Genomic DNA, 27,967 nt, shown 5'->3' with positions numbered 1-27,967 from the left:
AGGGGGGCGTCCGGGCACGTGCGGAGGCGGGGCGACCCACCTCCCTCCCCCCGAGAGTCCCCAGGACCTCCCCAAACCCCCTCAAGAGGCACAGACACGACAAGGGCTGCGGATGGGGATTGGGCTTATTGGGGTGAGGGGGGTCACAGTGCGAGGTCAGAGACCACCAGAGCTTTGGGGTGGGGGCTCTGGGAGGGTCTCAGTGCCCCCGGCACCCAGAGGCAGCGGGGCCGGTGCAGCGCAGCTCCAGCTCCCGCTCGGCGCCGGGAGGGGGTCCTGCCCCAGAGCCCCCACGAGCTTCGCCGGGACCCCCCACGCGGGGACGCTCAGGGCCGAGCTCAGTCCTGGGATGGATGAGGGGGGAGGCAGCGCGGGTGAGCGAGGGCACAGCCCCCACTGCTGGAGACCCCCAGGCCTAGTGCTGCAGGGACCCCCAACAGCGGGGTTTGGTGCCCTCCCCAGCCCCTCAACCCCCCCTGTGCCCCCCCAAGGCCCCACTCACCGTGTCTGCCCCGCACAGCCACAGCCCATCGGGCGGTGGTCGCGCCAGTTCAGCCCCGGACCCTCGAGGCGCCCCCGGCAGCACCGCCAGGGCCCCCGACGCCCGCGCCACGGCCACAGAGCCTGGGGACACACGGGGGGGCTGTCACCCAGACAGGGGGTGCAGGCCTGGGGAGGCTCGGGGTGGGAGAGCCGGAAGGAACCAGGAGGGTCACAGGGTGAGATCCTCAGGGGTGCTCCTGGGGAGGTCCAGGGAGCTCTAGGAGGTCCACAGGGGGTTTCTGGGGGGGGGACAGAGGAAATCCCAGGGGGGGCACAGGGAGGGCTCTCTGTGGGGGACAGCCTCGAAGGGCAAAGGGGTCTCGGGAGGCGGCACATGGGGGTCCTGTGGGGGCATGAGGCGATAGCCTGGGGTGGGGCACACAGGGAGTGGGCCATGGGGGCATGTGGGGCCATGGGGGCACATGGAGGGGTCACTGGCCTGGGGGTGGGGGCACATGGAGGGATCCTGGGGTGGGGCGGGGGCATGGGGTGGGGGCACATGGGGTCCTGGGTGGGGGCATGGAGGGTCCTGGGTGGGGGCGCATGGAGGGATCCTGGGGTGAGGGCACATGGGGGGTCCTGGGGGGCACATGGAGGGGTCCTGGGGTGAGGGGCACATGGAGGTGTCCTGGGTGGGGGCACATGGAGGGGTCCTGGGGGGCACATGGACAATCCCAGGGGCTCCTGGGGGTCCCAGGGTTGTAAGGGACCACATAGCGGGGTTGTAGGGTGGGCACTTGGGGGATGGGGGTCCCCACCTGGCGCAGGCTCAGGGCAGCGGTGGCAGCGCCGGGCGGGGCCACCACCACGACGCTGTTGCCAAGTGCCAGCACGGGGGGGAGGAGGAGCTCCAGTGAAAAGGGGCGGGGCCAGCACCAGGCCACGCCCACCACGCCCAGCGGCCTCCGTGTCACCAGGGCCCGCCCGCCGGGCACCTCCTGAGGGGGGAAAAGGAGGTGTTAACCTCGCTCTCCAAGGCCCAGATGGCATCCCATTTATCGATGAACCCCTGAACAATCAAGCCCCACCTATTAATTATTGCATAGCCCCACCCACAGCTGCCTGGCCCCACCCCCCACTGCCCCTCAGCCACTCGTGCCCACCTCAGCCCTCAGGCCCTGCCCTCCTGCGGGCCCTGCCCTCCAGGTCCCTCCCACCCCACCCCAGCTGACTACCATTCTGCACGGCCACCCAGCCCATCCATGACCCACCCATTCCCGCCCACCCATTCACGGCCCCACCCATTTATGCACCATCAGGTCCACACTCCACCACCTACCACCCATCCACGTGGCTACCACATCACCCTGCCTATTCACGGCCACACCCATTTACATGGCCTCACCCATCAGTGGCCCACACCACCACCACCACCACATGCCCATTTGGCCCCACCCATCCAGTGGCCACCCACCACCCACACCCATTTACACGGCTCACCATTGCATTGCCTATCAGCGGCTCCACCCACCCACATCAGTGTACTTACCATTATCTTACCCATTTATGTGGTCCCACCCATCCATGTGGCCACACCCATTTACATGGCCCCACCCATCCATGTGGCCACACCCACTTCACCCCACCCACCCATGTGGCCCCACCCACCCACGCAGCCACCACCCACCCCCATCCCGCAGGCCCAGCCCACCTGCACGGCCCCGCCCATCTGCTCCACGTGGGCCGCCCAGCGCAGCAGCGCCCCCTGCAGGCGCCCCTCGGCGTCACCTGCGGGGGTCCCGCCGCGCGCCCCCAGCGCCGCGCGCCCCCTCAGCACCCGGGCCCGCGACGCCCCCGGCAGCCGCCCCCACCTGGGGACACAGACACAGAATCACACTCAGGGGGAGGGTGTTGGGGTCTGAAATCGCTCCCCCCAAACTCTCCCGGCCTCCCCTCCATCACTCACTCCCAGGGCGGCGGCGCGGGCGGCCGCCACAGCCCCGGCGAGCTCCTCGGCGTCCTTGGGGTCCGGCACGGCCTCCTCCAGGCTGGGGCTGGGGCTGGGGCACACAGGGAGGGGGCTCAGAAGGGTCAGGGGGCATTGCTGGGTCTGGGGTGGGGGTTATTCAGGGGGTACCTGAGTGACTCTTCCAGCTCGGGGGGCTCTTCCCAAGGGGAGCGTCCCAAACTCTCTGAGTGCCTGGAGTTAAAGGGGGTCCTCAACCCATCTGTAAGGGCACAAAACACCCCAACCCGGCGAGCCACCCCCAAAAGCATGTTCCCACGGGCCATATGCCCAGCTCCCCAGCTTTCCACTGACCCCAAAACCTGCTTCAGAGACACCCTAGGAAACCCCAAGCCCTGCCAGGTCCTCTTCCCCACTCCCTCCAGCCCCTCCAAAGCTCCCCCAACCCCACTCGAGACTCCCCCACAATACCAGGAACCCCCAAACTCCTGCCAGGGCACCCCAGCATCCAAAAAAATCCCTCAACAGGCACCACGTTCTTTGCATCACCCCAACATTCCCATGGCCCCCCCCCATTCCCCCACCTCAATCCTATGGAGTTGGGGGGCTGCAGAAAGCAGTGGCCCCACATTAGCGTGGTCAGAGCCCTCCACAGCCCCCTTCTAAAACCCCAACCTCTAGCCTCCCCACCTCCCTCCAGGGTGGTCTCCCCGTCCCGCTGTGCGCAGCCCCCTCGGGTCCAGCAGGTTGAGCGCGTTGAGCCACACGAGCCCCTGGGGCAGCCTGGGGGGAGATGCAAACCCTCAGAAATTTGGGGTTTGAGGGGAAAGCAGAATGGGGAGGGGTCTGGAGGAGTCCCACCGACCTCTCAGCGGTGTCCAGGCGGCGGTGACGTCCTGGGCTCAGACGGCAGCGGCGACTCCGAGGAGGCAGCCCGAGGCCACGGCCACGGCCTCGCCGGGGGAGCGCACGGGGAGCAGCACCAGCACCGGCCCTGCTGCCTGGGAGAGGGACAGGGGTGTGGGGGCACTCAGGAGAGCCCCAGACCCCACTCCCACCCCCACCCCCGGGCACCCACCGGCTCCCGCAGGCAGCGAGGTGGGGCGACCCGTGATGAGGGGTGGGGGTAGAAACGACTTCCCGGCGGCAGCGGCGGCTGGAAAACCTGGGGGGGGATGGGGGACACACATGAGGAACCTGCTGGCTGGGGAACCCCCAACTGCAACCCCTCCCCACCCCCAACACCCAGGAACCCCCAAACCCCACCCCCGGGGCACCCCAATGGCCAAACCCTCCCAGAATCCCCTCAGGGAACCCCAGGATTGGGAACCCCTCCAGGTGACACTCATGTCCCCCCAGGACCTCTCGTGTCACCCAATGTCCTCACAGCCCACCCCCTTCTCATTCCACACCCTTCATGTCCTCTCTCTCGGGTGCCCCTCTCACCTCAAACCCCCTGTGTCCCCCCCCAAACTGGACTCACCTCAGCCCCCTCCTCTCGTGCCGCCTCCACCATCCCCTCGGGGTGTGGGGCCTCAGGGGGCAGCGGCCTCCACGATCGGTGCCGGGGTCCAGGGTCTCCATGGCCGCAGCCCCCGAGCCGGGCCCGGAGCCGCCCGCTCCAGCGGAGCCAGGACCCCCTCCTGGGCCAGCACCACGCAGCCCCCCCACGGGAACTGGGGGGGGAAAAAAAAGGGTCAGGGGGCGCTCCCAAGAGCCCCCCCGAGCGCCCCCCCAGCACTCACCAGCGCCGGGGGGGTCCCCAGAACCCCCGCCACGGCGGCGGCGGCCGTCCCAGGTCGGCCGAGTCGAGGGCGACGACCACGACGCGGCCCCCCCGGGCGCGGCCCACCCGCGGCCCCCGGCACGGGGACCCCCAGGCCAGGGCCTGCACCTGCTCCTGGGGGAGGGGGAGACAGATTAGGGGGTGTGGGGGGCGCAAGGAGCTCCCCCCAGCCCCGCTCAGGTCACATCTCCCCTCTCCTGGTACCTGGGGGACGCCGAGGAAGGCGATGGCGGCGACGGCGGGGTGGGCGCGGAGGGCGCGGCAGAGCTCGGGGAGGGGTCCCGCGACCACGTTGAGGACCCCCGGGGGCAGAGCCCCCCCCTCCCCACTCAGCTCCGCCAGGAACAGCAGCGGCGGCGCCGCCTCGGGGGGGCACAGCACCAGCACCGTGTTTCCTGCAGAGAGAGCCCCAAAAACACCTGGAAACGGCTCCCCCCACGGATACATGGGAACAATGGAACACCTGAGACCCCCACAGATCCCTGGGACCACCACACGGAGCCCTGGGATCACCAGAATGCCTGGGACCCCCCCACAGACCCCTGGGACAACCAGGATGCCTGGGACCCCCACAGATCCCTGGGACCACCACACAGAGCCCTGGGACCACCAGGACACCTGGGACCCCCACACAGACACCTGGGACAACTAAGATGCCTGGGACCCCCCACAGATTCCTGGGACCCCCACACGGACCCCCTGGGACCATCAGAACGCCTGGGACCCCCACATGGACCCCTGGGACCCCCCCACGGACCCCTGGGACCACCACACGGACCCCTGGGACCCCCACACGGACCCCTGGGACCACCAGAACGCCTGGGACCCCCACACGGATACCTGGGACAACCAGGACGCCTGGGACCCCCCACGGACCCCTGGGACCCCCCACGGACCCCTGGGACCACCAGAACGCCTGGGACCCCCACATGGACCCCTGGGACCACCAGAATGCCTGGGATCCCCACAGATCCCTGGGACCACCACACGGAGCCCTGGGACCACCAGGATGCCTGGGACCCCCCACGGACCCCTGGGACCACCGGAACACCTGGGACCCCCACAGAGACACCTGGGACCCCCACAGATCCCTGGGACCCCCACACAGACACCTGGGATCACCGGAATGCCTGGGACCCCCACAGATCCCTGGGACCCCCACACGGACCCCTGGGACCCCCACAGATCCCTGGGACCCCCACATGGACCCCTGGGACCACCAGGACGCCTGGGACCCCCCCACGGACACCTGAGTCCCTCCCATGTCCCCGGAGTCCCCCCCACATACCCAGGGCCCCCCCATGTCCCCAGAGTCCCCCCTCATCCCCAGATTTCCCCTCGTCCCCAGGGCCCCCTGCTCTGTCCACAGAGCCCCCTCATCTCCACAGTCCCCCATGTCCGCAGAGCCCTCCTCATGCCCAGAACCCCCCCTCATGCCCAGGGCCCCCTCATCCCAGAGCCCCCTCATCCCCACAGTCCCCCTTGTCCCCATGGCCCCTGCTGTGTCCCCAGAGCCCCCCATGTCCCCAGAACCCCCCTCATCCCCACAGTCCCCCTCGTCCCCAGGGTCCCCTGCTCTGTCCCCAGAGCCCCCCTCATGCCCAGAGCCCCCCTCGTGCCCAGAGCCCCCCTCGTCCCCACAGTCACCCCTCATCCCCAGGGCCCCTGCTCTATCCCCAGAGCCCCCTATGTCCCCAAAGCCCCCTCATCCCCACAGTCCCCATGTCCCCAGAGCCCCCTCATCCCCAGAGCCTCCCTCGTCCCCAGAACCCCTGCTCTGTCCCCAGGCCCCCCTCATCCTAGAGCCCCCTCATTCGCAGAGCCCCCTCGTCCCCAGAGTTCCCCCTCATCCCCAGAGCCCCCCTCGTGCCCAGGTGCCCCCTGCTCTGTCCCCAGACCCCCCTCATCCCCAGGGCCCCCCTCGTCCCCAGAGCCCCCTGTCCCCAAGGCCCCTGCTCTGTCCCCAGAGCCCCCTCATCCCCAGAGCCCCTCCTCATCCCCAGAGCCCCCTCATCCCCAGAACTCCCCCATGTCCCCAGAGCCCTCCTCATCCCAGAACCCCCTCATCCCCAGAGCCCCCTCATCCCAGGTGAGCCCCCTCACCCATGGCCAGGGCCGGCCCCAGTTTCCAGAGCAGCGCCGGCGCCGAGCAGGGCCCTGCCACGACCACGGCCACCACCCCTGGGGACAGCGAAGTGGGGTGGGGTCAGGGGGAGCAGAGGGGGTCCCAGAGCCCCAGGAGGGGGTGGGTCAGGGGCACTCACCCAGAGGACTCCACCCCTCCAGGCCGGGGGCCCAGCTGAGCCCCCCCCGCCGGCGCCCGCAGCAGCCCCCGCGCCAGCTCCAGGTCAGGCCCGAGGGTCCCGCGCAGGGGACGCCCCCCAAAGAGGGACAGCAGCCCCCAGGGACCCCCGGGGACCCTCCAGGGCCAGAGCCAGCCTGGGGGCAGGGGGGCATGGAGGGTATTTGGGGGCACGGGATGGGGGGTGGGGGATGGAGGGTGGGCATGGGGGGCAGGAGGGGGCACAGGGAATGGGGAGGGGACAGGGTGGGCATGGGGAGGAGGGGGACACAGGAATGGGGGCACAGGAGGGGAGGGGACAGGGGATGGGGGTGGGCTTGGGGAGCAGGAGGGGGACACAGGGAAGGGGCACAGGGAATGGGGGTGGGCATTGGGGGCAGGAGAGGGACACAGGGAATTGGGGGCACAGGGAATGGGGGTGGGCATTGGGGGGCAGGAGGGGACACAGGAGTGGGCGGTACAGGGGGAGAGGGGCACAGGGGGTGGGCATGGAGCAGCAGAAGGGGGACACAGGGAATGGGGTGGGCATTGGGGGGCAGGAGGGGGACACAGGGAGTGGGGGGGCACAGGAAATGGGGGTGGGCATTGGGGGGCAGGAGGGGGACACAGGGAATGAGGGGGGCACAGGAGGGAGAGGGGCACAGGGGGTGGGCATGGAGCAGCAGAAGGGGGACACAGGGAATGGAGGGTGGGCATTGGGGGGCAGGAGAGGAACACAGGGAATGGGGGACACAGGAAAGGCCAAGAGCCCTGGGGACACAGGGTGGGGGGTGGGGTGGGGGTCCCAGGACTCACCTGTGCAGGTGCTGCCCCGCCGGGCCCCCAGCCGCCCCACTCGGCAGCCGCCACCGCCGCCCCCACGGCCGCGCCACGTCAGAGCCGTCCCCCGGCACCGAGACCACCCAGCGGCCTGGGGGAAAAGGGGTGGTGAGCTGACCCTGACCTCTGACCCTGACCTCCTGTCCCTGAGCTCCAACCCCCAATTCCCCCAATTCCCCCCCAGTGCCCCCAAATCCCCCCAGGCCCCCCTGTGCTCCCCAATTCCCCCAGTGACCCCAATTTCCCCCCGTGTCCCCCTCACCTCCTTCAGTGCCCCCCAGTGCCCCTCCCAATTCCTTCCCCAATTCCCCAGTGCCCCCAAATCCCCCCAGGCCCCCCCATGCTCCCCCCACTCCCCCCCAGTGCCCCCTAATTCCCCCCAGTGCCCCCCATTTCCCCCAATTCCCTCCCCCAATCCCCCAGTGCCCCCCAATTCCCCCAAATTCCCCCAGTGTCCCTCCCAATTTCCCCTCAATTCCCCCAGTGCCCCCCCAGTGCCCCCCCACCTCCCCCAGGCCCCCTAATGCCCCCCAGTGACCCCCAATTTCCCCAGTGCACCCCCCAATTCCCCCAATTCCTCCGCAGGCCCCCTCACTCCCCCAGTGCCCCCAGGTGCCCCCCACCTCCCCATTTTCCCCCAAATTCCCCCAGTGCCCCCCACCTCCCCCAAATTCCCCCAAATTCCCCCCAATTTCCCCCTCACCATCAGGGCCCCCGGCTCTCGAGGTTCCTCCGTCCCGGGGTCTCAGCCACGTCCCCCACGAAGTGTCCGAGGCAGCGCCCGTGGGACTCCAGCCAGGCCTGGGGGGTCCAGACATGGCTGGGACCCCTCAAATCGGGAGGAGGAGGGGACACACCAGGACCCGCCCAGACCCCCCACCTCAAAACGACCTTTGGCCTCGGGTGGGACCCTGCACTTTGACCCCCATCCTCCCCCACTGCCCTCCCCCTAGGGGTCACCCCTGACCCCTCCCACCCCCTCAAGGCCCCCAGGACCCCCACCCCAGGACCCCTTCCCAGGGTACCCCCACTCCAAACCCCCCAACCCCAAAGCCCACCCCAACTTCCCCCCTCCGCCTCCCCAGCCCCATTGGTGCCCTCAGGACCCCCAGCTCCACAGACCCCTCCCCACTCCAGACCCCCAGCTCCACAGACCCCTCCCACTCCAGACCCCCCTCAGCCCTCCAGGACCCCCCAGCTCCACAGACCCCTCCCACTCCAGACCCCCAGCCCTCCAGGCCGCCCTCCAGACCCCTCCTCAGCCCCCAGGACCCCCAGCTCCACAGACCCCTCCCCAAACCCCCCTCAGCCCTCCAGGACCCCCCCAGGTCCACAGACCCTCCCCAACCCCCCCAGCCCTCCAGGACCCCCCCAGCCCCCTCCAGGACCCCCAGCTCCACAGACCCCCTCCCAAACCCCCCAGCCCCTCCAGGACCCCCAGCTCCACAGACCCCTCCCCCAAACCCCCCAGCCCTCCAGACCCCCAGCTCCACAGACCCCTCCCCAAACCCCCCAGCCCCTCCAGACCCCCCAGCCTCCAGGACCCCAAGCTCCACAGACCCCCCAGCCCTCCAGGACCCCCAGCTCCACAGACCCTCCCCAAACCCCCCCAGCCCTCCAGGACCCCCAGCTCCACAGACCCCTCCCCAAACCCCCTCAGCCCTCAGGGACCCCCAGCTCCACAGACCCCTCCCCAAACCCCCCCCAGCCCTCCAGACCCCCAGCTCCACAGACCCTCCCCAACCCCCAGCCCTCCAGACCCCCAGCCCTCCAGGACCCCCAGCTCTCCACGCCCCCCGCCATGAGGCCCCCAGGGCCCCCAAGGGCCCCGGACCCCACGCCTCCCCCTCACCTGCCCTGCGTGTTCCTCGCCGGGGCCGGACCCTCGTCCATGGCGGCGAAGATCGCGGGTACCGGGGGGGGTCCCGGCCCTGCCAGCGCCGCCATCGCCGCCGCGGGACCACCGAGACGGGGCCCGAGGGAGCGGAGCGGCCCCCGCCGGCACCACCGAGACGGGGCCCGGAGGAGCGGAGCGGCCCCCGCCGGCACCACCGAGACGGAGCCCGGGGGAGCGGAGCGGCCCCCGCCGGCACCACCGAGACGGAGCCCGGGGAGCGGAGCGGCCCCCGCCGGCACCACCGAGACGGGGCCCTCCGGCGGGGACAGAGCGGCCCCCCCACCGCCGGAAGCGGAAGCGGCCAGAGAGGAGGCCGGGACGAAAGAGAAAGGGGTCTGGGGGGGTCTCTGAGGGGTCTGGGGGGTCTCTGAGGGGTACTGAGGGGTCTCGGAGGGGTCTTGAGGGGTCTGAGGGTCTCTGAGGGGTCTTGGGGGTCTCTGAGGGGTCCTGGAGGGTCTCTGAGGGGTCGTGGGGGTCCTGGGGGTCTCTGAGGGGTCCTGGGGATCCTGAGGGGGTCTCTGAGGGGGTCTGGGGTCTCGGAGGTGTCCTGGGGGGTCTCGAGGGGATCCTGGGGGTCTCTGAGGGTCCTGAGGGGGTCCTGAGGGGTCTCTGAGAGGTCCTGGGGGTCCTGGGGATCTCTTAGGGGTCCTGGGGGTACTGGGGGTCTCTGAGGGGTCCTGGAGGAGTCTGGGGGTCTCTGAGTCGTGAGGGGTCTCTGAGGGGTCCTGAGGGAGTCTGAGGGGTCCTGGGGGTCTCTGAGGGGGTCTCTGAGGGGTCCTGGGGGGTCTCTGAGGGGTCCTGGGGGTCTCTGAGGGGTCCTGAGGGGTCTCTGAGGGGTCCTGAGGGGTCTCTGAGGGGTCTCTGAGAGGTCCTGGGGAGGTCTCTGAGGGGTCTCGGGGGGGTCTCTGAGGGGTCTGGGGGGGTCTCTGAGGGGGCCTGGGGGGTCTCTGAGGGTTCCTGGGTGGTCTCAGGTGATCCCAAGGTGGGTACGGGAGTTCTGAGGGTCCCAGGGCAGGGGAGGGTTCTGAGGGTCCCCTCCCCCCCAGCCCATGGAGCCCCCACGGACCCCTCGCTGCTCTCGGCCGAGCTGGAGACCGAGGAGGACGAGGACGAGGAGGATGAAGAGGAGGAGGCCCTGCGGCGGCTCCTACTGCAGGTGGGACCCCAGGAGGGGATTTTGGGGGATGGTCCCAATCCTGACCTCACTCCTGACCCCTCCCCTTCCCCTCACTCCACAGGTGACCCCAGACCATGAGGAGCCCCCGCCCGCCGGCCCCGCCCGCGCTGTCACCCCCAGCCGGGTGAGGGCGTGGGGCAGAGCTCCTGGGGGGTTGGGGGTCTCTGAGGGGCTCAGGGGGCTTTGCTGAGCCCCCATCCCCCCTCCATGCAGGGCTGTGCGTGAAGACCCGGGCGGGGAGGGGCACAAAGTGTTCGGTCAACGTTTGTCACTCGGGAGGTGCCCCTCCCCCCTGGACCCCCGGGCCTCCAGGGGCTCCTCCGGGACCCCCGGCCCCCACGGCTCCTTCCGCATCCCCATGAGCCTGGGGAGCCCACACCGAGCTGGACCGAGGTGAGAGACCCCCAGCAACACCCCATGAGCTCCCCAGGGCCCCCTGAGCCACCCCCAGGGCTCCCAAACCCCTCTGAGTCCCCCAGTCCCCTCTGAGACCCCAACAACACCCCATGAGCACCCCCAGGGCCCCTGAGCCACTCCCAGGGCTCCCAATCCCCACCTGAGCACCCCCAATCCCTCTGAGACCCCCAGCAACACCCCATGAGCACCCCCAGGGCCCCCTGAGCCCCCTGAGACCCCCCAATCCCCATGAGCACCCCCTAGGGCTCCCAAACGCTTCTGAGTCCCCAATCCCTTCTGAGCCCCCAGCAACACCCCATGAGCACCCCCAGGGCCCTCTAGAGCCCCCTGAGACCCCCAATCCCCCATGAGCACCCCCAACACCCCTGAGTTCCCCCAGGGCCTCCCAAGCCCCTCTGAGACCCCCAACAACACCCCATGAGCACCCCCAACACCCCCTGAGCCACCCCAGTCCCCTCCTGAGCTCCCCTGTTCCCCCTGAGTCCCCCAAGGCTCCCGATCCTCCTGAGCCCCCCAATCTCCCTCAGCCACCCCAGGGCCCCCAATCCTCCTGAGCCCCCCAGGGCCCCAATCCCACTCTGAGTCTCCCCAGGGCTCCCAATGCCCCCAAACCCCTCCAGGGCTCCCCCAATCCCTCTGAGCCCCCAATCCTCCTGAGCCCCCCAGGGTTCCCAATCCTCTCGAGCCCCCAGTCCCCCTGAGCCACTCCCAGTCCCCCCTGAGCCCCCCCAGGGCTCCCAATCTCTGACCCCCTCCCAGAGCCCCCCAACCCCCTGAGCCCCCAGGGCTCCCAATCCCTGAGCCCCCCAGAGTTCCAAATCCTCCCTGAGCCCCCCCAGGGCTCCCAACCCCTCCTGAGCCACCCCAATCCCCTGAGCCCCCCGATCCCCCTGAGCCCCCCAGATCCCTCCTGAGCCCCCCAATCCCCCCTGAGCCCCCCAGGGCTCCAAATCTCCTGAGCCCCCAATGCCCCCTGAGCCCCCCAGGGCCCCCAATTTCCACTGAACCCCCCAGGGCTCCCAATCCCCTGAGCCCCCCAATGCCCTTGAGCCCCCAAATCCCCCTGAGCTTCCCCTAGCTCCCAATCCCCCTTGAGCCCCCAATCACCCTCTGACTTCCTCAAATCCCCTGAGCCCCCTGCCCCCAGGAGGCCAGTGGCTGCACCGCCTACGACGTGGTGGTGAACTCGGGGTTCTTCCGGACCCTCCAGGTGAGGGGGGCTGGGGAGCTGGGGGCTCCAGGAGGAGCTGGGGGTCCTGATTTCCACCCCAAACCCCCCAGAGTGACCCCCTGTACCTGGAGTTCTTCCTGACCGTGGCCATGGAGGGGCTGTCGGAGAAGTACGGGGTGGAACTGGAGCTGACTGGTGAGACTGGGGGCACTGGGGTGGACTGGGGTGTTAGGGAGAACTGGAGGGGGCTGTGAGGTCTCCTCCCCTCCCTGACCCCCTGTGTCCCCTTCCCCCCAACCCCAAGGCTGGCGGGTGCTGAAGAACCGCAGGTTCATGGGCTCCATCTCGGCCCAAAACATCCGGGCCCGGCCTCGGCCCCGCATCCAGGAGCTCCAGGGGTGAGTGGAGACCCTCCTGGGACCCCCACCCACCCCAGGTGTTGTCCCCCCACCCCAGGTGTTTCCCCCCTCTTCTTCCTCTGACCTCCCTCCTCCCTCAGGTCGCCCCACTGCTGCCGTCACCCCAGGCAGGACCTGTGGGACCTGGTGAGGCTAGGACCCCCAATACCAGCCCCCCAGGACCCCTTGGCCTGACCTCTGTGCCTCCCAGCCCCTCAGAGCCCCCCAGTTCGTGGTGGTGGCCGAACCTTCGGCCCAGCACCTGAGTGCTGCAGGCGCGGGTGCTGCTGCCCCACGTTGTGAGTTTGGGGGCTCTGGGGGCTGGGGAGCTGAGGGGAGGGAATTGGAGGGGCTGGGAGGGTTGAGGGGTGCTGGAGGAGCACTGGGATTGAGGGGGAATTGGAGGGGCTGGGAGGGCTGGGGGTGCTGGAGGAGCACTGGGACTGGGGGGACACTGGGGCTAAGTGGGATAAGGGGAGGGAAGTGGAGGGGACTGGGAGGGTTGAGGGGTGCTGGAATTGGGGGAGGGCACTGGGGGTCTAAATGGGAGGGAATTGGAGGGGGCTGGGAGGGTTGAGGGGGCTGGAGGAGCACTGGGATTGGGGGCACAATTGGAGGGGGCTGGGAGGGTGGAGGGGCTTAGAGGAGCACTGGGATTGGGGGTGACTGGGGAGCTAAGTGGGGACGTGGGGAGGGGAATTGGAGGGGCTGGGAGGGTTGAGGGGGCTGGAGGAGCACTGGGATTGGGGGAGGGGGCACTGGGGGTTGAGGGAGAGGAATTGGAAGGGGCTGGGAGGGTTGAGGGGTCTTAGAGGAACACTGGCATTGGGGGGGTACTGGGGGTTAAGAGGGAGGGAATTGAGGGGACTGGGAGGGTTGAGGGGTGCTGGAGGAGCACTGGGATTTGAGGGGGGCACTGGGGTTAAGGGAGAGGGAATTGGAGGGACTGGGAGGGTTGAGGGGTCTTAGAGGAGCACTGGGATTGGGGGCACTGGGGGCTAAGTGGGGACGGGGGAGGGAATTGGAGGGGGCTGGGAGGGTGGAGGGGTCCTAGAGGAGCACTGGGATTGGGGAGGGGGCACTGGGGGTTAAGGAGGAGGGAATTGAGGGGGCTGGGAGGGTCAAGGGGTGCTGGAGGAGCACTGGGATTTGAGGGGGGCACTGGGGGCTAAGTGGGGACGAGGTGGGGAGGGAATTGAGGGGGCTGGGAGGGTTGAGGGGTCTTAGAGGAGCACTGGGATTGGGGGCACTGGGGGCTGAGGGGGAGGGAATTGGAGGGACTAGGAGGGTTGAGGGGTCTTAGAGGAGCACTGGGATTTGGGGGGGCACTGGGGGCTGAGGGGAGGGAATTGGAGGGGGCTGGGAGGGTTGGGGGGTGGTGGAGGAGCACTGGGATTGGGGGCACTGGGGGGCTGAGTGGGGAGGGAGGAGTGGAGGGGCTGGGAGGGTTGAGGGGTGCTGGAGGAGCACTGGGATTGGGGGGCACTGGGGGCCAAGTGGGGACGAGGGGGAGGGAATGGAGGACTGGGAGGGTTGAGGGGTGCTGGAGGAGCACTGGGATTTGAGGGGGCCACTGGGGGTTAAGGAGAGGAATGGAGGGGGCTGGGAGGGTTGGGGGTGCTGGAGGAGCACTGGGATTGGGGAGGGGGCACTGGGGGCTAAGGGGACGGGGAGGGAATTGGAGGGGCTGGGAGGGTTGAGGGGTGCTGGAGGAGCACTGGGATTGGGGGGGCACTGGGGGCTAAGTGGGACGGGGAGGGAATTGGAGGGGCTGGGAGGGTTGGGGGTGCTGGAAGAGCACTGGGGGAGTGGTGGGGGGAATTGGAGGGGGCTGGGAGAGTTGAGGGGTCTTAGAGGAGCACTGGGATTGGGGGTCACTGGGGCTAAGTTGGGACGGGGGGAGGGAAGTGGAGGGAGCTGGGGAGGTTAAGAGGGGTTTGGGGGTTGTGGAGGGGCTGGGGAGGTTAAGAGGGGGTCTTGGGGTTGTGGAGGGGCTGGGGAGGTTAAGAGGGGGTTTGGGGGTTGTGGAGGGGCTGGGAGGTTAAGAGGGGGTTTGGGGGTTGTGGAGGGGCTGGGGAGGTTAGAGGGGGTTTGGGGTTGTGGAGGGGCTGGGGAGGTTAAGAGGGGGGTCTTGGGGGTTGTGGAGGGGCTGGGGAGGTTAAGAGGGGGTTTGGGGGTTGTGGAGGGGGCTGGGGAGGTTAAGAGGGGGTTTGGGGGTTGTGGAGGGGCTGGGGAGGTTAAGAGGGGGTTTGGGGGTTGTGGAGGGGGCTGGGGAGGTTAAGAGGGTTTGGGGTTGTGGAGGTTAAGATGGGGGTCTTGGGGTTGGGGAGGTTCCTGGGGGCTGGGACTGGGGAGAATTCCGAGGTCCCGGAGGTTCCCCCGTAACAGAGGGTCGGCTTTATGGGACCCCCACCCCGGGGGGTGTGGTGGGTGGGGTGGTCAATGGGTGGGCGTGGCCTCTGACCGCGGTTGGCCCCGCCCAGGAAGGGGCGTGGTCTCTGCGGCTCGGGCTGAGCGAGGAGCGCCTGGTGCTGTGGGGGCCGCCAGAGGGCGCCGCGCTGCTGGAGCTGGGGCTGCCCCGCCCCGCCGAGCCCGCGCGGGGGCGCGCGCGCTTCCACCGCCGCTCCAAGGTAACGGCTGCCATGGCAACGGCCGCTGGCCACGCCCCCTTCCCCACCCCGGGACACGCCCCCCTCCCCCGCCCTCCCGACTCCTTACCGCCCCCTGCAGGTGCTCACGGTGACGGTGCCGCTCCGGGCCTGAGGGACCGGGACCCCCTCGGGACCCCCCAGGACACCCCCTTGGGACCCCCCTGGACACCCTTTTGGGACACCCAGAGGTCCCCCTGGATGGGCACTCTGGGAGCCCCTCAAGATTTCCAGGATGCCCCTTCAGGACCCTCCCCCAGACGCCTCCCCCACAACCCTTCGGGACACTCAGACACCCTTTGGGACCCCCCAGGACACCCTTTTGGGACACCCAGAGGTCCCCCTGGATGGGCACTCTGGGAACCCCTCAAGATTTCCTGGAAGCCCCTTCAGGACCCCCTGAACATCCACTCGGGGACCCCCCAGGACACTCCCTTGGGACCCCCCTGGACACCCTTTGGGACACCCAGAGGTCCCCTGGATGGGCACTCGGGAACCTCTCAAGATTTCCTGGAAGCCCTTCAGGATGCCCTGGACATCCACTCTGGGGACACCCCCAACGCCTCCCAGCACCTTGGGACACTCAGACACCTCTGGGACACCCCAGACACCCCCTCGGGACACCCAGAGGTCCTCCTGGATGGGCACTCTGGGAACCCCTCAAGATTTCCAGGACACCCCTTCAGGACCCCCTGAACATCCACTTGGGGACCCCCCCCTTGGGACACCCCGAGGTCCCCCTGGATGGGCACTCTGGGAACCCCTCAAGATTTCCTGGAAGCCCCTTCAGGACCCCCTGGACACCCACTCTGGGACCCCCCCAGACGCCTCCCCCGGGACCCCCCTGGACACCCACTTGGGGACCCCCCCCTTGGGACACCCCGAGGTCCTCCTGGATGGGCACTCGGGAACCTCTCAAGATTTCCTGGAAGCCCTCTTCAGGACCCCCCTGACACTCACTGCAGGGACCCCTGGACACCCTTTGGGGACACCCAGAGGTCTCCTGATGGGCACTCCGGGAACCCCTCAAGATTTCCTGGATGCCCCTTCAGGACTCTCCCCCAGGACCCCTTTGGGACCCCCCTGGACACCCTTTTGGGACACCCAGAGGTCCCCCTGGATGGGCACTCCAGGAGCCCCTCAAGATTTCCAGGACGCCCCTTCAGGACCCCCTGAACATCCACTTGGGGACCCCCCCCTTGGGACACCCCGAGGTCCCTGGATGGGCACTTTGGGAACCCCTCAAGATTTCCTGGAAGCTCCTTCAGGATCCTCCCCCAGGACCCCCTTGGGACCCCCCTGGACACCCCCTTGGGACACCCCGAGGTCCCCCTGGATGGGCACTCCAGGAACCTCTCAAGATTTTGTGGACACCCCTTCAGGACCCCCTGAACATCCACTCGGGGACCCCCCCAAACGCCTCCCCCAGGACCTTTCGACACCCCTGACACCCCCGGACACCCCCTCGGGACACCCCGAGGTCCCCCTGGATGGGCACTCTGGGAGCCCCTCAAGATTTCCAGGATGCCCCTTCAGGACCCTCCCCCAGACGCCTCCCCCAGGACATCCCCTCGGGACCCCCCTGGACACCTCTTTGGGACACCCCGAGGTCCCCCTGGATGGGCACTCCGGGAGCCCCTCAAGATTTCCTGGAAGCCCCTTCAGGACCCCCTGAACACCAACTTGGGACACCCCCTTGGGACACCCTGAGGTCCCCCTGGATGGGCACTCTGGGAACCCCTCAAGATTTCCTGGATGCCCCTTCAGGACCCTCCCCCAGGACCCCTTTGGGACACCCCCTCCGGGATCCCCTCAGGATCTCCTGGGCACCCCCACCCCCTCCCCCACCCCAGGACACCCCTGGGTCTGTGCCAGGACTGCCCCCAGCTCCCCCTTTTTTTGTACAAAAGCTCCCAATAAAGGGTAAATCGGCCCCTGGCGTGCGATTGGCCAAACCCTGGGGCCCCGGGCAGCCCCCTCCTTCCTGCTGTGTGTGGGGGGGGGGCTCAGCCCACGCATGGGGGATTGGGGGACTTAGTGCTGAGCTGGTGGCGGGGGCTGGGGGCTCCCAGAGCTCCCCGGAGGAGGCGAAAAAGGCCCAGGAGCGGCCCGGACATCACGTGGGTTGGGGGATCCCAGGTGTCCCAGGGTGGGTGGGGGCACCCCAAGTGTCCCAGGGGTGGGGGCTGGGGTCACCTGGGGTGTCCATCGGGTCATGGTGCCCTGAGCTGCCATGCAGTTCAACAAGGAGGAATTCCGGCGCCAGGTGGGCGCCGGGCTGGGCCGCCTGCACAGTGAGTCCCCACCCAGGGCAAGGTGGGGGGTGTTCTGAGGGGGCTGGGGCAGGCTTGGGGGCACAAAGCACCTTGGAGGGTGGGGAGGGGATGGTTCTGCTCCTGGCACTGCCCTGGCTGGGAGGGCCAGGAGGTTTGCCCCTTTCCCATTTCCCCGTCCCGGACCCCTGGCCGTGCCCCCCCAGTTATGTAAAGTGTGAACAGGCGACCCAGGCGGGTTTGGGGGTCTGAGAGGGCGTGGCTGGGGACACTCTCGCTGACCTCACCCGGCCCACAGCATCCGCCCACACGCGTGCGCGTGTCAGCGGTACGCGGAAGGCGAGTCCCCATCCACCCCAGCGCCCCAGCACAGGATTTACAGCCCTTAATCTGCTGCCACTCACCATGGGGAGCTGGGGGACACGAGGATCAGGAGGTGGGGAGTGGCGGGGAAGGACACATGAGGACAGCTGGGGTGGGGGGAGGGCCCTGAGAGCACGGGGAGAGGCTGTGAGGCCGGGGGTGGCACAGGGGGTCGCTTAGGCGCTCCAGGCCCTGGGGTGGCATCTCCCGTGTCCTGGGGGACACGGGCATCGTGGAGGTGGCGGGGAAGGACACGGGGACAGCTGGGGTGGGGGGATCCCTAGGGGCACGGGGAGAGGCTGTGAGGCCGGGGGGGTGGCACAGGGGGTCCCTGGGGGCACTCCGGGCCCCTGGGGTGGGTGACACCTCCCGTGTCCTGGGGACGACGGGGGACATCAGGGGGTGGCGGGGGAAGGACACGGGGGACAGCTGGGTGGGGGGAGCCCTGAGGGCACGGGGAGGGGGCTGTGAGGCCGGGGGGGTGGCACAAGGGGGGTCCTTGGGGACACTCCAGGCCCTGGGGTGGGTGACACCCCCCCCCCTATGGCTCCCCCATCGTGTCCCTCCTCGCAGGTTCCTGGAGCGGCGTCAGGATGGCGCTGAGGACCTGGAGCTGAGCTCAGGCGGGGGGCCCGGGGTGGCACCCAGAGCCCCCTGAGGCCCCCGTGGTGGACTGCACGTTCTGCGGGCTGCCCCGGCGCTACGGCATCGCCGTCCTCTGCGGCATCGGCTTCTGCATCAGCTTCGGCATCCGCTGCAACCTGGGCGTGGCCGTGGTCAGCATGGTCAACGGGGCTCCTGGGCAGGTACGGGTCAATGGGGTCGTGGTCAGCATGGTCAACGGGGCCCCCGGGCAGGTACGGGGTCAGGGGCAGGTATGGGGTCAATGGGGTCAATGGGTAGGTATGGGGTCAATGGGGCCGTGGTCAGCATGGTCAACGGGGCCCCCGGCCAGGTATGGGGTCAATGGGGTCAATGGGCAGGGAGGGGGTCAATGGGGTAGGTATGGGGTCAGCAGGGTCATGGGCAGGTGTGGGGTCAATGGGGCCGTGGTCAGCATGAGCCAACGAGGCCCCGCCAGGTATGGGGTCAATGGGGTCAATGGGCAGGGAGGGGGTCAATGGGGCAGGTATGGGGTCAATGGGGTCAGGGGCAGGTATGGGGTCACAGGGGTCGTGGCCAGCATGGTCACCTGGCCCCCGGCCCAGGCGCGGGCCATAGGGGTCAGGGGCAGGTATGGGGTCAATGGGGCCGTGGTCAGCATGGTCAATGGGGCCCCCGGGCAGGTATGGGGTCAATGGGGTCGTGGGCAGGTATGGGGTCAATGGGGCCGTGGTCAGCATGGTCAACGGGGCCCCCGGCCAGGTACGGGGTCAAGGGGGTCAGGGGCAGGGATGGGGTCAATGGGGCCGTGGTCAGCATGGTCAATGGGGCCCCCGGACAGGTATGGGGTCAATGGGGCCATGGTCAGCATGGTCAACGGGGCCCCTGGGCAGGTATGGGGTCAATGGGGCCGTGGTCAGCATGGTCAACGGGGCCCCCGGCCAGGTATGGGGTCAATGGGGTCGTGGGCAGGGATGAGGTCAGTGAAGCCCCCAGGCAGGTATGAGGTCAGCAGGGTCGTGGGCAGGTGTGGGGTCAATGGGGTCCTGGACAGATACAGGGTCAAGGGGATCAGCAGGGCCCCCAGGCAGGGATGGGGTCAATGAGGCCCCCAGGCAGGGATGGGGTCAATGAGATCAGCAGGGCCCCCAGGCAGGGATGGGGTCAATGAAGCCCCCAGGCAGGGATGGGGTCAGTGAAGCCCCCAGGCAGGGATGGGGTCAATGAGGTCCCCCAGGCAGGGATGGGATCAATGAAGCCCCCAGGCAGGGATGGGGTCAGTGAAGCCCCCAGGCAGGTATGAGGTCAGCAGGGTCATGGACAGGTGTGGGGTCAGGGGTCCCACAGACAGCTCTGAGCAGGCACAGGGACCCAGGAGGGGCAGGAGGGCTGGGGGTTTAACAGGGAGGGAGGCGATGCCTGAAGGACTCGGGGGTCCCCTGGGCACAGAGGCAGGTCCAAGGCCCTGCCCAAGTGCTCCTGACCCCCCCCTCCTCCCCTCCACCAGCGCGCCCAGTTCAACTGGGACCCCGAGACGGTGGGGATGATCCACGGCTCCTTCTTCTGGGGCTACATCGTCACCCAGATCCCGGGGGGCTTCATCGCCCAGAAATTCGCCGCCAACAGGTCCGGGGGAGATGGGGCCAGCAGGGGGGTGGAGGGGGTGTCAGGGGGTCCCCCTCACCCCCTGTGTGTCCCCCCCACCCCCAGGGTGTTCGGCCTGGCCATCGTGTCCACGTCGGTGCTGAACATGCTGATCCCCTCGGCCGCCCGCACGCACGTCGGCTGCGTCATCGCCGTCAGGGTCATGCAGGGGCTCGTGGAGGTAACGAGGGGGGGGCGTGGCTGGAGGTGGGTAATTAATTCAGGGGTGGGGCCAATGCTCATTGGCTGGCGGGGTGGGTGGGGCTGATTCTGGTTGGTTAATTACGCGGGTGGGGGACAGCGCTGATTGGTTGAGGGGGTGGAACCGGTGTTGATTGGCTAGTGGAGCGGGGTTGGGGGCACTGCTGCACTGCCATTGGCTGATAGGGCAGGGCGTGGCCACTGCTGTGCTCCCATTGGCTGCTAGAGCAGGGTGTGGCCACTGCTGTACTCCCATTGGCTGATTGGGCAGGGTGTGGCACTACTGTGCTCTCATTGGCTGATAGAGCAAAGTGGTGCCACTACTGTTCTCTCATTGGCTGATAGGGCAGGGCGTGGCCACTACTGCACTGCCATTGGCTGATAGGGCAGGGTGTGGCACTGCTGTGTTCCCATTGGTTGACAGGCCAGGGCGTGGCCACTGCTGTGCTCCCATTGGCTGCTAGAGCAGGGTGTGGCCACTGCTGTGCTCCCATTGGCTGATAGGCCAGGGTGTGGCCACTGCTGTGCTCCCATTGGTTGATAGGGCAGGGCATGCTCACTGCTGTGTTCCCATTGGCTGATAGACCAGGGTGTGGCCACTGCTGTGTTCCCATTGGCTGATAGGCCAGGGCGTGGCCACTGCTGTGCTCCCATTGGCTGACAGGGCAGGGTGTGGCACTACTGTGCTCCCATTGGCTTAAAGAGCAAGGTGGTGCCATTACTGTGCTCCCATTGGCTGGCAGGCCAGGGTGTGGCCACTGCTGTGCTCCCATTGGCCGGTGGGGCTGGGAGGTGTAGGTTTGGTGCTGAGCTCCCATTGGTGGTCCCGCCTGGGGCGTGGCAGGGCGTGGCAGGGTGGGGCCAGTTCCCCTGGGGTGGGGCTGGTTCCTGTAGGGCGGGGCAGGGCGTGGCAGGGCGTGGCCGGTTCCCTGAGGTGGGTGTGGCCCTCCCTGACCCCCTCCCCACGCCCTCCCCCTCCCAGGGCGTGACGTACCCGGCCTGCCACGGCATCTGGAGCAAATGGGCCCCTCCCCTGGAGCGGAGCCGCCTGGCGACCACGGCCTTCTGCGGTATGGGGGGTGGGGGGAGGAAATTTGGGGAGGGGGAGGCACAGGGACCCCCCAAAGCCGGGACAGGACGCTGCAGGGTGGGGGAGGATCACCCTGGGTTTTGGGGGGGGGTCCCTGGGGGATGGAGGGGCTGCAGGGAGGGACCACCCCCCACACACACACCCCCACCCCAGGGGTCCTCACAGGATTGGGGTTCCCTGGGGGGCTCGGGCGTGGGTTTGGGGGGGTCTCTGGGGGGTGCCAGCCCTGATGACCCCCCCCTGGCGCAGGGTCCTATGCAGGGGCGGTGGTGGCCATGCCCCTGGCCGGGGTGCTGGTGCAGTACACGGGCTGGAGCTCCGTCTTTTACGTCTACGGTGAGACCCCCACCCCTGGGACCCCCTCCCCAAACCCCCATCCCCACCCCATGCCCTCCTTCCCCAGGGTGATTTTGGGGTGTGCTGGTCATGTTTTGGGTGCTGGTGTCCTACCCTGAGCACCCCAACCCCAGCACCCTGCCCTGACCCCACCCACCCTCCCCCTGTGCTCCCCAGGCAGTTTTGGGGTGTGCTGGTGCCCGTTTAGGTGCTGGTGTCCTACCCTGTGAGCACCCCAGCTAGCACCCCTGCCCTGACCCTCCCCACCCTCCCCAGGCAGTTTGGGGTGTGCTGGTCCATGTTTTGGGTGCTGGTGTCCTGCCTGTGAGCACCCCAGCCCCAGCACCCCCTCCCTGTGCTCCCCCAGGCAGTTCTGGGGTGTGCTGGTTCATGTTTTTGCATGCTGATGTCTACCAGCACTCAGCCCCAGCACCCTGACCCCCCTGTGCTCCCCCAGGCAGTTTTGGGGTGTGCTGGTCCATGTTTGGGTGCTGGTGTTGTGCCTACTGCCCTCGTGCTGTCCTCGGCCCCAACACCCCCCTCCCACGCCCTCCCCTGCTCCCCAGGCAGTTTTGGGGTGTGCTGGTGCCACGCTTTGGGTGCTGGTGTCCTGCCCTGTGAGCACCCCAACCCCAGCACCCCTGCCCTGACCCTCCCCGCCCTCCCCAGGCAGTTTTGGGGTGTGCTGGTCCATGTTTTGGGTGCTGGTGTCCTACCCTGTAGAGCACCCCCAGCCCCAGCACCCTCCCTACCTTCCCCACCCTCCCCCAGGCAGTTTTGGGGTGTGCTGGTCTCATGTTTTGGGTGCTGATGTCCTACCAGCACCCCTGTGAGAGCACCCCACCCCAGCACCTGCCCTGACCCCTCCCACCCACCCTGTGCTCCCCCAGGCAGTTTTGGGGTGTGCTGGTTCATGTTTTGGGTGCTGGTGTCCTACCCTGTGAGCACTCAACCCCAGCACCCCCCTCTCCCTGTTCCCCCAGGCAGTTTTGGGGTGTGCTAGTCCATGTTTTGGGGTGCTGGTGTCCTACCCTGTGAGTCACCCCCAACCCCAGCACCCTCCCCACCTCTCCCCAGGCAGTTTTGGGGTGTGCTGGTACATGTTTTGGTGTGGTGTCCTGCCACCCTGTGAGCACCCCCAGCCCCAGCACCCCCTCCCTACCCTCCCTGTGCTCCCCCAGGGTGATTTTGGGGTGTGCTGGTTCATGTTTTGGGTGCTGGTGTGTCCTGCCCTGTGAGCACCCTGTGAGCACCCCCAACCCCACCCACCCTGTGCTCCCCAGGCAGTTTTGGGGTGTGCTGGTTCATGTTTTGGGTGCTGGTGTCCTACCCTGTGAGCACTCCCAACCCCAGCACCCCTCCCCACTCCACCCTGTGCTCCCCAGGCAGCTTTGGGGTGTGCTGGTGCATGTTTTGGGTGCTGGTGTCCTACCCTGTGAGCACCCCCAGCCCCAGCACCCCCTCCCTGACCCCCCTGTGCTCCCCAGGCAGTTTTGGGGTGTGCTGGTCCATGTTTGGGTGCTGGTGTCCTACCCTGTGAGCATCCCCAACCCCAGCACCCCCTCCCAACTCCACCCCGTGCTCCCCAGAGGTAATTTTGGGGTGTGCTGGTCCATGTTTTGGGTGCTGGTGTCCTACCCTGTAGAGCACCCCCAGCCCTAGCACCCTGACCCTTCCCCCAACCCCCTGTGCTCCCCCAGGCAGTTTTGGGGTGTGCTGGTCCATGTTTTGGGTGCTGGTGTCCTACCCTGTGAGCACCCCCAGCCCCAGCACCCTTCCCAACCCCCTGTGCTCCCCAGGCCAGTTTTGGGGTGTGCTGGTTCATGTTTTGGGTGCTGGTGTCCTACCCTGCGAGCACCCCAACCCCAGCACCCCTCCCCACCCTCCCCCAGGCAGTTTTGGGGTGTGCTGGTACATGTTTGGGGTGCTGGTGTCCTACTCCTGGAGCACCTCCAACCCCAGCACTCCTCCCCACCCTCCCTGTGCTCCCCAGGCAGTTTTGGGGTGTGCTGGTTCATGTTTTGGGTGCTGGTGTCCTGCCCTGTGAGCTACTCCCAACCCCAGCACCCCCTCCCTGCTCCCCAGGCAGTTTTGGGGTGTGCTGGTACATGTTTTGGGTGCTGGTGTCCTCACGAGAGCCCCGCCCAGCACCCCACCATCACCCCCTGAGGAGCGCAAGTACATCGAGGAGAGCATCGGGGAGAGCGTGGGCACCAATCCCCTGCTGGTGGGCACTGGGGGCACTGGGAGGGCACTGGGAGGGCACTGGGGGCACTGGGGGTCAGGGGCACCAATCCTGCTGGTGGGCACTGGGAGGGCACTGGGGGGGCACTGGGAGGCACTGGGGCACCAATCCCTGCTGGTGGGCACTAGGAGGCACTGGGGGGCACTGGGGGCACTTGGGGGACACTGGGGGCACTGGGAGGCACATGGGGGGTCAGGGGCACCAACCCCTGCTGGTGGGCACTGGGAGAGCACTGGGAGGGCACTGGGGGGCATTTGGGGGCACTGGGGGCACCAACCCAGCGCTGGTGGGCACTGGGGGGGCACTGGGGGCACTGGGGGGTCAGGGGCACCCAATCCCTGCTGTGGTGGGCACTGGGGGCACTGGGAGGGCACTGGGGGCACTGGGGGTCAGGGGGCACCAACCCGCTGCTGGTGGGCACTGGGGGGCACTGGGGGGTCAGGGGGCACTGGGGGGCACTGGGGGCACTGGGGGGCATTTGGGGGCACCAACCCGCTGCTGGTGGGCACTGGGGGGCACTGGGGGCACTGAGGGGTCAGGGGCAGCAACCCGCTGCTAGTGGGCACTGGGGGCACTGGGGGCACTGGGGGTCAGGGAGCACCAACCCAGTGTTGGTGGGCGTGTAGGGGTAATTGTGGGGGCAGGAGGTCACGGTGGGGATGGTTGGGGGTCTGGGGCCTGTTGGGGTCACTGTGGGGTCAGGAGGGTGGGGGCAGGGCCTGTTGGGGTTCAGGAGGTTGGGGGTTTGGGGTCCTGTTGGGGTCAGGAGGTTGGGGGTTTGGGGTCCTGTTGGGGTCAGGAGGGTGGGGGGTCCGGGGCCTTTTGGGGTCAGGAGGTTGGGGGTCTGGGGTTGTTGTGGGGTCAGGAGGTTGGGGGCTCAGGGTCCTGTTGGGATCGTTGTGGGGTCAGGAGGTTTTGGGGTCCGGGTCCTGTTGGGGTCAGGAGGTTGGGGGCTCCGGGGCTTGCTGGGGTCAGGAGGTTGGGGGGTCTGGGTCTTGTTGGGGTCAGGAGGTTGGGGGGTCTGGGGTCGTTGTGGGGTCAGGAGGTTTTGGGGGTCCAGGGTCCTGTTGGGGTCATTGTGGGGTCAGGAGGTTGGGGGTCTGGATCCTGTTGGGGTCAGGAGGTTTTGGGGTCCAGGGCCTGTTGGGGTCAGGAGATTGGGGGTTCCAGGGCCTGTGTGGGGTCAGGAGGTTGGGGGTCTGGGTCCTGTTGGGGTCGTTGCTGGGGTCAGGAGATGGGGGTCTGGAGCCTGTTGGGGTCAGGAGGTTGGGGGGTGGGGGTCCTGTTGGGGTCGTCGTGGGGTCAGGAGGTTTTGGGGTCTGGGACCTGTTGGGGTCAGGAGGTTTTGGGGTCCGGGGTCCTGTTGGGGTCAGGAGGTTTTGGGGTCTAGGGTCCTGTTGGGGTCAGGAGGTTGGGGGGTTCCTGTCGAGGGCAGCTCTGGGGTCAGAAGGTCACAGTGCCTCCCACCCCCTCCTTTGCCCAGATGGCCACCCCTGGCGCCAGTTCTTCACCTCCATGCCCGTCTACGCCATCATCGTGGCCAACTTCTGCCGCAGCTGGACCTTCTACCTGCTGCTCATCAGCCAGCCCGCCTACTTCGAGGAGGTCTTTGGCTTCGAGATCAGCAGGTTGGACCCCAAAACCCCCAAAACCCCCTAAAACCCTCCCCAGGGACAGGACCCCACTGACGGCCCCGGGGCAGGTGGGGCTGCTGTCGGCGCTGCCCCACCTGGTGATGACGATCGTGGTGCCCATCGGCGGCCAAATCGCCGACTTCCTGCGCTCCCGGGGGCTCATGTCGACCACCAACGTCAGGAAGATGATGAACTGCGGCGGTGAGGGGGTGGGACAGAATTGGGGGTTTAGGGGTGAGGAAGGGGACAGGTGAGGTGGGGGGTCAGGAGGGGGATATGGGGGCAGGGAGGGCGACCTGGGGGACAGGGAGAGGGATATGGGGGCAGGGAGGGCGACCTGAGGGGACAGGGGGACAGGGAGGGGGATATGGGGGCAGGGAGGGCGACCTGGGGGACAGGAGGGGATGCAGAGGGGACAGGGAGGGGATGAAGGGAGGGGGACACAGGGGGAACAGGGAGAGGGATGTGGGGGCAGGGAGGGCGACCTGGGGGGACAGGGAGGGGGATGCAGGGAGGGGGACACAAGGAGGGAACAGGGAGGGGATATGGGGGCAGGGAGGGTGACCTGAGGGGACAGGGGGGACAGGGAGAGGATATGGGGGGCAGGGAGGGCGACCTGGGGGACAGGGAGGGGGATGCAGGGAGGGGGATGCAGGGGGGACAGGAGGGGATATGGGGGCAGGGAGGGTGACCTGAGAGCCCAGGGGGAACAGGAGGGGGATATGGGGGTAGGGAGGGTGACCTGGGGGGACAGGAGGGGAATGCAGGGGGACAGGGAGGGGATGAAGGAGGGGGACACAGGGGGACAGGAGAGAGGATATGGGGGCAGGGAGGGTGACCTGGGGGCCAGAGGGAACAGGGAGGGGGATATGGGGCAGGGAGGGCGACCTGGGGGGACAGGAGGGAGAGGGTGCAGGGAGGGGACACAGGGGGACAGGGAGGGGGATGCAGGGAGGGGGACACAGGGGGACAGGGAGAGGGATACAGGGGGACAGGGAGGGGATGCAGGGAGGACAGGAGGGGGTGATGGGTGGCACACAAGAAGGACCCAAAGGGACGGGGAGAAGCGATTTGAGGAGGACAAAAAGGGGGACAGTGAGTGGGGGGAAGGCCCGGGTTTGGGTGGGAAGAGGGGACACCCCAGGAGCTCTCCCGGGGTCCCAGGGGCCGAGGGGTGTCTGGGGCGACCCCTCCCCGCCCTCCCCAGGGTTTGGCATGGAGGCCACGCTGCTGCTGGTGGTCGGCTACTCGCACTCCCGCGCCGTCGCCATCTCCTTCCTGGTGCTCGCCGTGGGCTTCAGCGGCTTCGCCATCTCCGGTGGGCGCCGTGGGAGGGGCACAGGGGGCGAGGGGAGGGGAGGAGGGCCACACACGTGGGAGGTGCATCCTGACCCCCAACCCCAACCCCGGACCCCTCAGGGTTCAACGTGAACCACCTGGACAGCCGCCCCCCGCTACGCCCAGCGTCCTCATGGGGGCTCTCCAACGGCGTGGGGACCCTGTCGGGGATGGTGTGCCCCCCTCATCGTGGGGGCCCTCACCCGCCACAAGGTCAGGGGGCACCAGAACCTGGGGTCTGAGGGGATGGTGTGCCCTCATCGTGAGACCCTCACCCACCACAAGGTCAGGGGCACCAGAACCTTGGGGGGTCTGAGGGGGATGGTGTGCCCCCTCATCGTGAAGCCCTCACCCGCCACAAGGTCTGGGGGGTCAGCAAGGGGGGATCAGGGGTACCAGAACTGGGGGTCTGAGGGGATGGTGTGCCCCCTCATCGTGGGAGCCCTCTACCCCCACAAGGTCAGGGGGCACCAGAACCTAGGGGTCTAGGGGGATGGTGTGCCCCTCATCGTGGAGGCCCTCACCTGCCAAGGTCAGGGAGGTCAGCAAGGGAAACCCGGGGTCAGGGGGCACCAAGAACCTGGGGAGTCTGAGGGGGATGGTGTGCCCCCTCATCGTGAGGGCCCTCACCCGCCACAAGGTCAGGGGTCGGGGTGGGGAGTCCAGCGAGGGATCCAGGGGTCAGGGGGGCACCAAGAACTTGGGGAGGCAGCAATGGGAGCTGGAGGGGTTTGAGGGGATGGTGTGGGGTGTGATGGGCACGGGGACCCAGGAGGGAGTCAGTGGGGCCAGGGGACAGTGTGGGGTGTTGATGGGCACTGGGACCCGGGTTTGGGGCATGCAGGGACCAGGAGGGAGTCAGTGGGGCCAAGGGGACAGCGTGGGGTTTGATGAGCACTGGGATCCGAGGGTGGGGGCACTGGGACCCCAATTGGAGGCAGGGGAACACGGTGGGGAACTTTGGGGGCTCGCACTAGGACCCTGTAACTCACCGCCACCCTGGCCCCGCCCCCTCGTTCCGTTAACCCCGCCCCTCACTCCTTAACCACGCCCCTTCCTTAGCCCCACCATCTCCCTCCTTTAACCCGCCCCTTCCTTAACCCGCCCTCCATTCCTTAACCCCGCCCACTCCCTCCCTTAACCCCCGGGCGTTGTCCCACCCGCGCCGCGATTGGC

At 68.1% G+C, this 27,967-nt stretch overlaps 2 protein-coding genes and 1 pseudogene across 2 annotated transcripts; 2 read left to right on the top strand and 1 right to left on the bottom strand.

Annotated features, from left to right (window-relative positions):
* Positions 1 to 143: 143 nt before the first annotated feature.
* On the bottom strand, positions 144 to 9,406 carry LOC126653228 (aldehyde dehydrogenase family 16 member A1-like; annotated as a pseudogene).
* A 751-nt stretch (positions 9,407 to 10,157) lies between these two features.
* Positions 10,158 to 16,997, top strand: PIH1D1 (PIH1 domain containing 1; the record flags this gene model as incomplete). The annotated part of the gene is given in 14 exon segments (XM_050340758.1): positions 10,158 to 10,409; positions 10,492 to 10,552; positions 10,641 to 10,754; positions 10,757 to 10,823; positions 12,003 to 12,057; positions 12,129 to 12,213; positions 12,323 to 12,416; positions 12,628 to 12,638; positions 12,641 to 12,680; positions 12,682 to 12,715; positions 14,900 to 15,046; positions 15,147 to 15,255; positions 15,799 to 15,950; positions 16,545 to 16,997. Coding segments are annotated over 12 exon segments (993 nt in total), but the record flags the coding sequence as incomplete, so codon positions are not given.
* A 300-nt stretch (positions 16,998 to 17,297) lies between these two features.
* Positions 17,298 to 27,004, top strand: LOC126653223 (vesicular glutamate transporter 1-like; the record flags this gene model as incomplete). The annotated part of the gene is given in 15 exon segments (XM_050340748.1): positions 17,298 to 17,380; positions 18,274 to 18,346; positions 18,348 to 18,506; positions 19,811 to 19,929; positions 20,014 to 20,128; positions 21,131 to 21,218; positions 21,488 to 21,574; positions 22,465 to 22,514; positions 23,711 to 23,737; positions 23,739 to 23,805; positions 25,303 to 25,446; positions 25,520 to 25,654; positions 26,661 to 26,771; positions 26,873 to 26,970; positions 26,972 to 27,004. Coding segments are annotated over 15 exon segments (1,389 nt in total), but the record flags the coding sequence as incomplete, so codon positions are not given.
* Positions 27,005 to 27,967: the final 963 nt, after the last annotated feature.

Source organism: Myiozetetes cayanensis, unplaced genomic scaffold (genome assembly GCF_022539395.1).
Source record: "Myiozetetes cayanensis isolate MyiCay16 unplaced genomic scaffold, myiCay2020 scf99, whole genome shotgun sequence".
Classification (NCBI taxonomy): domain Eukaryota; kingdom Metazoa; phylum Chordata; class Aves; order Passeriformes; family Tyrannidae; genus Myiozetetes; species Myiozetetes cayanensis.
Note: the sequence above shows the minus strand (reverse complement) of the source record. Positions and strands in the feature narration are given on the sequence as shown.